The sequence below is a fragment of the Dioscorea cayenensis genome, chromosome 6, assembly GCF_009730915.1.
Source record: "Dioscorea cayenensis subsp. rotundata cultivar TDr96_F1 chromosome 6, TDr96_F1_v2_PseudoChromosome.rev07_lg8_w22 25.fasta, whole genome shotgun sequence".
NCBI lineage: Eukaryota > Viridiplantae > Streptophyta > Magnoliopsida > Dioscoreales > Dioscoreaceae > Dioscorea > Dioscorea cayenensis.
In genome coordinates, this window is record NC_052476.1 from 19,372,030 (window position 1) to 19,383,017 (window position 10,988).

Sequence of the window (10,988 nt, forward strand, 5' to 3'; positions counted from 1 at the left end):
TAATTATATATGATATAATTTGCATGTTGTTAGTGTGGAAATCAAATATTAGTTATGTTACATTATTACCTCGAAATCATTAAAAACTGCTCCGACATCATCAAGGCTCACTTGTTCTCCATGCTCAAAATCTAGTGGCTTGTACCCCACTTTAAACCACTCACTTTCTATAATTTGAGGAATTATCAAGCATAGTCACGATAGTATAAAAAAGGGGGTTCAGTTTGAGTTTTCAGTAGGTTAAAGTACAAATTTATTGATACAATAAACATATTTAAAGAAAAAAAAATCAATAGAGTTTTAAGTCATCCTCAAGCCGAGAAAAGGCAAAGTTATCCAATTCATCAAACCGTTGTTGAGTAACACCAACCTTTAACAACAAATGAGCAAAAATCAGATTTATGATATTGGTAGGAAGCTCAATAAAGGACATTGAGAAGATGAATACCTTCTCAGAGCCATCAGCAGGTCCATCTAGTCCAGACAGTTCATCGCAACAGATCCTCTTGCTTGACGCCAAATACAATTTTCATCTAAACATGGCATAAGTTAAGTTTCCATTGGGATATCAATGTTCACTTTTATGTTGCACCTTCCTGCATGAGAAAACAACAAATGATCCAATTGTCAACTGAATAAGAATGGAATGGTAAGGTACTTCTAGAACTAATAATAGTGGTTTTCATATAAAAATTAGCATTGGATAATCCACAGGAATTTATTTTCTTGAGTGCTAATCAATCAGATATATTGTCCTTGAAAGAAATTTTTTTTAGAGTTATCAAGTTTTGATCAAATGTCAAAATCTAACGGAAGAGAATACTGGTAGCAACTTGGTAGTACACTGAATGGACAAGTTTGATCAGAGTAAAATCTCTATCCAGCTTGGTCATAGACAGATTTTATATCAATAATATCCTGAATTTACACACTACTATACCTAGCATTGTGATATGGGAATCAAAATATATAACAAGAACAAGAGCTTTGATGGTAGCCCAAGGATCCCCAAGTTTGAAAATTGAACACATTCCACTTTTCTTGATTCTCTACGACACTTGAACTTTCTGAGCAGCTTTGTGGAGCAAACAGTAGATACATGTAAGGACAAGAGTAACAGCTAGCCACAAAGAAACCCACATCAAAAAATCAATAAATTATTACCTGCATCACAGAACACTGTATAGTTCTTAAAACTTGCAATTGATGACATCAAGCTTGCATATGGAATCCCCTCTAATGAAAAATAATGAACAAGCCTTTGTTGAAATGAATTCCAACAAGCATCCTTGAATGAAGGAACTTTCTCCAATGTCATGTGCCCATAAATCTCAGTAATGGTTTTTGTCCCTTCAATGAAAAGTATTATCATTTAGTAGACACATGGATAATACAAACTAAGAAAGACAGCAATAAAGGACAAACCTCTTACAACCTTCTGAATTTCCTTCCCCAGTACTCATGTTCATGATCCATGCCTTTTCAAAACTGCAAATTAGTAAATAGTAAATAGACAAATAAAGAAGAGTTGACCAGGTAACATGCCCTATCCCACACAAGTGCTTGGGAGATATGAAGGAATACTATAATAATGCTGTCTTTTTATTTTGTAAATAATTGAGTAATTATTTCCTAAACCCATCACGAAGTTTTGTTGGCATGCACTGCATGTGAATATTCATTAAGTCCATCTCATGGTCCCATAACAAAGACAACATTCCCAAACAAATTATAAATAATGTCATCAAATTCAGCAGATTCCCATACTAAAAAAAGCTACTTGAAATCCCTGAAAGTTGTCTAACATGACATATGCATGAACTTACAATTATCTCCTTTAAGTAGAATTTCTGTGAAATTTGTACTCTCAAAAATAATAAGTATTATCACATGGTATATTTCTTCATGCATTAGGTGCACATTACCTGCGATTTATAATCAGAAGATCATCAACCCCTAACTTCACTAAATGCCAAGGTAATTAAGTAACTCCATTTAAATCAACTACCTCAGATGTCAGAGCACTTTCCCTTTGAAATCCAAGTTTTTCCATGATCCAGCTCCATATCCTACTTGATTTTTGAACAAGAACATGGTAAACTGTCTCCAACACGCACCCTTCTTTCCATATCAGCTCTCCTCATTGCATTATTCTATCCAAAATGAATTAATGATAACAGCATGTTAAGATGAATAAATCTGACATCTAATACTAATTTACAATTGAAACAGCAACAACATAAATAACAATAACTTGCAATTATCCTTTTTAAGTCAAAAGAAAATCAAACCATCAAAAAGTAAATATGTATTAATCACATCCAATTTTTAATTCAGTGATATTCAAAGGGAAAATAAAATAATGATAACAGCATGTTAAGCTGAATAAATCTGACATCTAATACTAATTTACAATTGAAACAGCAACAACATAAATAACAATAACTTGCAATTATCCTTTTAAGTTAAAAGAAATGAATCATCAAAAACTAAATGTGTATTAATCACATCCAATTTTTAATTCAGTGATATTCAAAGGGAAAATGATCCCTCAATAAGTCTAATATGAATTACTAACAAACTCCTCAATTTTCATAACGAATCATAGAAAACTTGTGTTTTAAAGTATGCACCTCAGAGTCGACAATGTATAAGGAATTTTCAGCATTGTCAAAAATAGATGCAGCAGGGCGAAACAACTTGGCTGATTCAAATTCACCATCCTCAAAACCAGGAGAAGAACCAATCTGTAGTCAGCATATGGCCTAAATTGCGTTAGAATAGAGAATCAAATAAATCAGTTTTCCAAATTATATCTTTATAGAGCTGAAATTAACAATTTCTTGCTTGCATAGACAAGGCGTTATAAAGTTACGACAAATTTTAGATTTTGAAAGAAAATATTAAAGGAAAGAGATGACGGGTAAATACATAATCAATAATCTTCACATCTTCATCAGTTATGATAACCCGATGATTATTGCAATCAGAAATGAATACGAGGCCACCATATTCTCATCTACAGAGATACACCCTAGAATGGATAAACCCTGTAAGCACATATTCATAAACATGATCTCATAGTAGCAATTCCAGTCAATACCAAGCAAGATGAAGTGAAGTTTTCCAAACTAAAATGAAAGGACCTTGATATGATCTGTTTTCTTGTGTTAAATTGGCATGCACCTATAGCACATTTGAAAGGCGACACCAGCATAAACAACCAAAGGCCATATTCCCCAATAATATGATCTGTAATTATTAAGCTAAGATTTCCAAATTTAAATTGATCCTAACACTAACGACCATACTTTCTTGCAGGAAAATGCTTATTAACAACTTCTGTGGTTCAGATGGATTATTCCTCTTCTCTGCTTCAGTGTGGAATTTTTGCAATCAGGTAAGCAGTGGGGGGTTTTTTATATCCTCTTCTAACTATAAAATCTCTCTTGTAGGTTGCCAGTCTTCTGTTGCTGAAGCTCATATTGTTGCGGAATTTCAAATCCTCGTCGTCGCTTTGCAGCTTGCAATTGATCTCTCTTTGCGGATTCAGAATATTTTCATTGGCGAATCCAACATTTTGATTATGATTCGTTCGCCAGATAATGTTTGCTCCTGGCATCTCCATTCCTGGATCAACGAGCTTAATCAACTCCTGCTTACTACTGGCTCTCCAAACATCTGCATCATTCCTCGGGACTGGTTGAGAATTGCTTCTAAACTTGCTGTCTTTGGCCGCAACCTTCACGAGTAGACCCTATATCATTCCAGACGATATCTCCCGCAATGGCTCATGAAATTGTTTTCTACAGCTGGTTTAGTTTTTTAGTTTGGTTTTGTGGTTGTTGCTTTTTTTTCTGAGTTTTTGCTGTTCTCTTGTTTTTCCTTGGTCCTGTCTTCTTTTGTACATGTGTGTTGTTTGTTGTATGCTTTTCTAAAAAAACATACTTGAAGCAACATCTCCCTCCTGAAAACTATAAAGACATGCAAGGTTGTCTTTTTATGTCACTGCAAGATATGATGAACTTGAGAGAGTATTAATTATCTCTTATTAGAGATGGTCGATATGACCGTGCGAAGAATATGCTGTTAAAACTAAGAAAATTAAAAGTTCCTATTAAATGGGCTAATGTTGTGAAGATAGCAGGCAATGGAGTGGCTCCAGGAGGAATTCATGCATGTGGCTCGGTCTATTATTGAACCTGAAGCAAGCCTTTAGCAGATATACACTACGAGGATTGGAGCTAAACTCAACCAAACCCTAATGACAAATTTCAAGATAACAATCACAAATTCCACAAATTCAAACGAAATCAAAACCAAAAGAAGCCAAAAACAAGAAATATTGGAGTAGATAGAGATCATCTTACCTCCAATAAAATCTCTCACTGTGCTCGCATTCCTTCTATTCCTCCGAAGATCTCACCAGAGCATGTGAAGGCCTGAAGAGGATGAAGTGGTGAGCTTTTGTTTTCCAACCATGGCGAGGAGAGATCTCGATCCGAGTCCAGGAGCCAGAGCCAATCAAGTACGGCGTTGTGTTCGCGGCGAGCTGGCCGGAGAGGCCGTGAATCCTGAGAATGCGGCGATGATGCAGGCTTGGAGGGCCAGCAGTAGTGATGCAATCGGCGGCCGAGGAGATCAAACGAGCCAAAAAAAAGGTGGAGATCAAGATGATGATGATGACTCAACATTGACCGTTCATTTTGGTGGTCCATCCAACAGCAGGATTTATCAGACAGGATTGGCACAAGTTCTCATTTTACTGTGTTTTCAGGGCTTTTAGGACTTTTTTTCTCCTTAATTATTGTTTAATTATGATTCGCTGTGTTATTAAAGTATGATTGTTATGAAATTTAGCAGCAATCTCAAAGAAAAAATCAATCATATGGATTCATGTGTTTAATGTTTAATTATACTCCCTCCGTTCTTTTTTATTTGTAATAAACTCATGTTTTTTTTATTTGTCATTTTTTAACATCAAAAAATATTTATTATTTTTTTTCAAAATTACCCTAACACTTTATTCAATTCTCTTCTTAAAATTTAATATGAGAGAAATGTGAATATATAAATTATGGGTAATTTTGAAAAAATAACTATTTTTTTATTAAATTATGTGAAATAACCAATTTTCTTGGCATGTGAGATTGACAAATAAAAAGAAACGAAGGGAGTACATAAAAAGAAAAAGGTGGTGATTCTTTTTCCAAATAAATTTGAATATATAAAATCATATATGCATATATATATATATATATATAGTAAAACCTGTTATTTTTGTTCATATACAAAAGAGAAAGACAGTACTTAAGAATAATGGTACATAATAATACTGTTTTAAAAATAACAAAACTTGTTATTTTTGTTTAAATAATAGAATGAGAACATAGCTTTGATTGCACTAAATTCTTTGCGCTGCTAATTTTTTAAATAATATATTATGGTAAAAAAAATTTACTAATAATTTTTATTTAAATAAATGATAAAAAGTAGTAGAGATGCACTTAAATATAATTTTTTTAAAATTCAATATATATATATATATATAGCAGTTAATGCATGAATTGACCGCTATAAAAACTATTATTAAAAAAATAATAAATGAACTTACAGTAGTTAATTCAAAAATTTGCCGCTAAAAACACATCTATAGCTGAGGATATATAACTCAATTGCTATAAATATGATATGTTATTAATCTATAGTGATTAATTTGAAAATCCGCCCGCTATAGAGATTTAGCAAGGTTAATTTATAAATTTGCCTCTAAATTTTGTCACTATAACACAATTTTTTTAGTGAGTTTAGAGTGAGATATAGAAAGACAAATATATTAATTTTGTACAAAATTAGATTTGATGGTTAAGAAATGAATTGATTCATGTATTTTTTTTTTCTCTTAAAATTACATGAATTAAAAAATAAATTACATACTCTCTTTAATAAAATTTTAATATAATGCTGTTTATCTTTGTGTGCGTACTAAGTACACTATTAAGCCATAATCTTACTAACAAAAGTAACTTTGATTTTATGTAAATAACCATAAAAGCGATTTCACTCTTTTTTTTTATTATTATTTCTTCCTCCAAGTTGACAAATTACACACACATATATATATAACCAATTTAACCCTTGTCTTGCTTTAAAAATCCAACACCATATAAAGAGTATTAAGAAAAGACAGCTTCTAATAGACAGTAATTGTTTGAAAAGGGTTAGGTGTACTTTAAACTTCAACCTAATTTATACATGTATATTAATGATCAATCGGTCAACTATATAATAAGCTTTAAGTAATATTAAAAATGAAAAAAATTGGATTCCTTAAATTGAGGAGATTCATTATATATATATATATATAAAAAGAAAACCATATGTTACTATTTTATGCTCCCATAATCCTAATATCATTTTAAGCATGGATTGCTTTTTATAAATAATATATCGCTTTCAATGATAAATTAAAACTTCAGGTAAATCAAATTAAAGCAAATTAACTAAGCACATTTGCAAAAGTACGAGAATATATTGTTTTTAATAAATAATATATTGCTTTTTATAAATAATATATCGCTTTCAATTATAAATAATAGATACTTATATCAACTGACCAAACAAAGCACACTTGCAAACAGTCATGCTCTGACAAAAGCATGCAACACACGTCTGCTTATTTGCAATACAACATAGAGTAGTATACATACATGTATATATATATATATATATATATAGCTTATGAACTTGAGATGGTGGTATTAATTGGAAGACCAAGGCTTAGCTTAGAGTATGTCAACTCCAAACACATTATTAGCTTTTACAGCAGGATTAGGCCAAGTCTTAGCTTGAAGTTCGTTGATGGTTTCCTTGCTCAACTGGAATGACTTGGCAAGAAGATAATCATTAATTGGAGGTGTTGCTCCAAACAGATTATTAGCATCTATGATGGCACCAGGATTTTGGCTGTTGAACGCTACCAATGCAACTGCATTTGAATGCCCATAATTCATATTGAAGTGTGTAAGACCTTGAGGGAATACGAAAACATCACCGGCAGATAAAACCTTCGAGTAGAGTGTATCGTTGGGACTAGAAGAGACAAAACCGGCGTAAATAGTGCCTTCAAGAACAACAATGATTTCGGTAGCACGAGGATGAGTATGAGGAGGGTTAACTCCTCCAGGAGCATAGTCAATGCGAACCAAGGTAAGACCAAGAGTGTTCAATCCTGGGAGTTGAAATACTGATGCTGTGGTTATATTAGTACCAAGAGGATTCATTGTGTCAGCAACCTCGTTGAAGCCCGAGAGAAAGAAATCCTCAGGCGTGACTGTTGCAGGGTTTTTGCACACAAACCCATTCACCAACACTGCATTGCATGCTTGTGTTTGTTAGTATATATCAAGAATAGAAATTATATATCAAGTTTAATTAATGATATGTGTGTAGAAAAAGATGCATAGTAAAATATGAGAAGGCAATAATGCCTTGAGAAGTAAGATCAGCGACACAGAAGTCTTGTAGAGGACTTGGATCAAAAGCAAAGCAAAGAGATGAAGTTATTGCGAAGAATGCAAGAAAGATGAATTTTACAGCAGCCATTCTTCACAACTCTAGCTAGTTTAAATGTTAAGAGATGGTGATGAGTAGTGGGATGGAGGATTTGGGATGGTGTTCATGGGTTTATATAGTTTTTTTTTTTGAAGGATTATTTATTTATTTATTTATTTACTTTTGGAAAAAGATAATAGCAATTTATTAAGTAATGGAACCTCTATGGAAAAGGATTTCTTATTAAAAGGAAAAGCCATAAAGGTTATGAGGTTTATGTTAATTTGGTGAAATAGCTTTTCAATTATTTTTTTTCGTGGGCTAAAGATAATGATAAGCTAAAAATTTCTTTTTAATCATCACATGGATGTTGTTGGCTTAGGTAAGCGTTAAAATACATCTAGTATGCTAATCTATTCTCCAATTATTGTTAGCTTAGGTAATAATAAGCTAATTATTACTAATTTTTTTATCATATAGTAAGCTAATCTATTCTCCAACTGTGGTTTGAAATGATGATCAATCGACTATAACGTCTTTGGATTAAACTCTTTAATAGTCAATTCAAAGCATTATCGCCTTAGTATAAAAACAAACTAAAACACGTAACTTATGATGTTGATCTAGTTATTACATGGGCACCATGCAATTTATGATGTTGATATTATGATGTTGATTTCATTAGTTATTACATGTGCATGATGTTGATCCAGTTTTTACATCGTACACTTAACTTATGATGTTGATCTAGTTATTATAGTTTTAATTTGTTTCTTAAAATTATTGAATAACCATTAGAGTTGATAATGCATCTTATCATGACTAAATCACATATAATTGAAAATATGACAAATAAATACATGGGTCAAATTTTTAAAAGCATGAAATTATTTCCTAACTTCTATATATAGATATATTTATAGTAACTAAATATGACATCTTACCATTAATATGCATCTACATATTGAGCATGACATTTTACCAATTCAAATAATTATCTTAAGCTAATTAAGTTATTAATCATATTATGAAATAAAAAAAGCTTTGTACATATTTAATATTTTATAAAATTAAAAAAGCTACTTCACCAAAAATACCTTAATCTTGTTGATGTTTCGTTTAATAAAAGGAAATCACACCGCTCACCATCTCTTAATTAATCTTTTGAGCAAGAGTTGTAAACAATAGTTATTGCAACTCATACAATTATCTTTCTAGTATTTCTTACAATAACTTCAACTTTTATTCAATATATATAATTAAATTCATACTTTGTATTACATTATTAACAAACTTGAGTATGTAATGCAGTAGTGTCTATGAATGGGCCTGTTAGATTAGATAAGAATTAATAATATGGTTGATTAAAAAAATGGGAAAATTACTGTTCACCCCTCGTAATTTTCAAAACTTCCCAAAAACCCCCTCCTACTTTTACACACCACGGACAGCCCTTCCGTTAGTGTTTAACTTCCCTTTTACCCCCACCGCTCACTTCAAATGGGTCCATGTTGTGAAATCCCATTTTTGGCCCTCGAAAATGGTGGGAAAGGAAAGCGCCAAATCACATCATGTCTCAACCTTTCAAGGGCTTTCGCTTGGTTTCTGATAGACAATGCCAAGGAGTTACATTACATCTTGTTATTCTCCTCATTATCATACCCGAAATATATAAATCGGTTTCTAACGTAAAATGAAATTGATTTCCATCGGATTGGTCAAGTGCACTTCATCTTCAAATGAGTCGTAGTCGATTTTTATTGTCGAGGCGCAGCATGTGCCATTGTCGCCTTCTCGCTTTATGGTTGTAAAGTTAGTATTACGACGAGAAGAACATGAATTACGATTTAGTTCATTTCGTCAGTAAAGTTCTTCTCGCTTATGGTTATCTATTTGTATATTTTTAAATAATGTTTAACTATTTGCTATTATCCGCTTAAATATTTTACTAATATGTTTAATAATTGTCATATCCGCTTAATACTTCCCATCTCCGCTTAACATTATCTTTACATGTATAACTATTCATAAACGGTAAATTCTCAAAGTCTCTCAGTAAAACGGTGATCTTTTTCGCTTGATCCGAATTGTTGGCATGCGGCACGTGGCGGTGGCAAGGTTATGGTATCCGCAGTGAAGAATTAATGACGGCATTAATTCTCATGCACGGTAACATAAATTTCCCAACACCCGCTCGCTCTCATCACCAATGTCGGCCACCGCTACGCTTAACTTTTTTTCTCGGATCACGAAGAGTCACCGCTCATGGACTTCACACCATAACAACTGTGAAGAACCCTCCCCATGGACAACCACCCTCGCTCGTCCCTCATCATCCTCCTCCTCCTCCTCCTCCTCTTCCTCCTCTTCCCATGGACAACCACTTATCTCGAAAGGATGTTTCGTGAGCCTTCTTCCTTATCTTGAGAATCAATCAGCCGTAATCACCGAACTAGTTAAACTATCTTTTTCTCGCCTAAGTCGAAGTCCTCTCTACAATCGCCTCGAACGCAGGGATTCTCCAAAGTGGATCGACTGGGAAAGCAATTAAGAGAGCATTTTCGACTTGGGTATGAAAAGAAAGTTTTCACTGATCGCGTGATTGCGGAGGATTCTCTAGAGGAGGGAGATCATGAAACATCCTTTAAGACGGGTCGACATTTACCACTTGAGACTTTCTCGTTAACGCTTAAGAAAAATGACGCCGCGGTACAACTCGCTACGCTCGTGTTTAACTATCGTGATCGCCGCTTAAGTCCTACCACGACACATTGATTAATAGTCGCTTTTCATGAATGTGTGTTGTTTAACCTTTTTAATGTTGTACGCTTTTGCGTGTTCAAGTTGATGCGCTTTGTTATGCAAACCGCCGTGAGCATTCGAACGCATGCACACTTGTTTCGCTATACGAGGGTCGAGTCGTGAGTGTCCAAAGTCCGAGCTGTAAAATGTGACAGTTGTAAATCTTGTAAATGTTGTAAATCTTTTTATAAATAAAACGAAACAATCGAGATTTGACTCGTGAACTTCGAAATTTAAACAGAGACCTAGTAAAAAACAATGTGGGAAACAAAAAACGCCATTGTAAACAATAGAAAAAGTTAAACAATACTCAAGTTACTTTTTAAACAACGACAACGGTGTTTAAGAAAAATACGTAAATATGTTTAAACAAATGACTCGAGAGGTACCCATCTAGCAACGCTGATGTCGATGAAAGCATTCAATTTAAAACAATAACATATTATTTACATGATATAGACTTTAGTTAAACAGGTAACCGTTATTTTAAACACTATATGTATCTGCTTTAAACATAAAAAGCTTGACGCTATACAGTAGACTCATGTTGAGTTGAGAACTTTCATTCGAACGATGACAACATGTCTTCCTCGCGACAATGACATGTATTCGAACGTCATGAGTCGCTCAAT

The 10,988-nt window shown here is 33.2% G+C and overlaps 1 protein-coding gene and 1 pseudogene across 1 annotated transcript; both read right to left on the minus strand.

The window, feature by feature from the left end:
* Window positions 1–452: 452 nt before the first annotated feature.
* Window positions 453–3,234, minus strand: LOC120263228 (annotated as a pseudogene).
* A 3,303-nt stretch (window positions 3,235–6,537) lies between these two features.
* Window positions 6,538–7,655, minus strand: LOC120263673 (putative germin-like protein 2-1). The gene is made up of 2 exons (XM_039271636.1): window positions 7,491–7,655; window positions 6,538–7,372 (listed from the first exon to the last, which is right to left on the minus strand). Exons 1-2 carry the CDS (start codon window positions 7,603–7,605, stop codon window positions 6,786–6,788), a joined length of 702 nt encoding a protein of 233 aa, XP_039127570.1. The 5' UTR covers window positions 7,606–7,655; the 3' UTR covers window positions 6,538–6,785.
* Window positions 7,656–10,988: the final 3,333 nt, after the last annotated feature.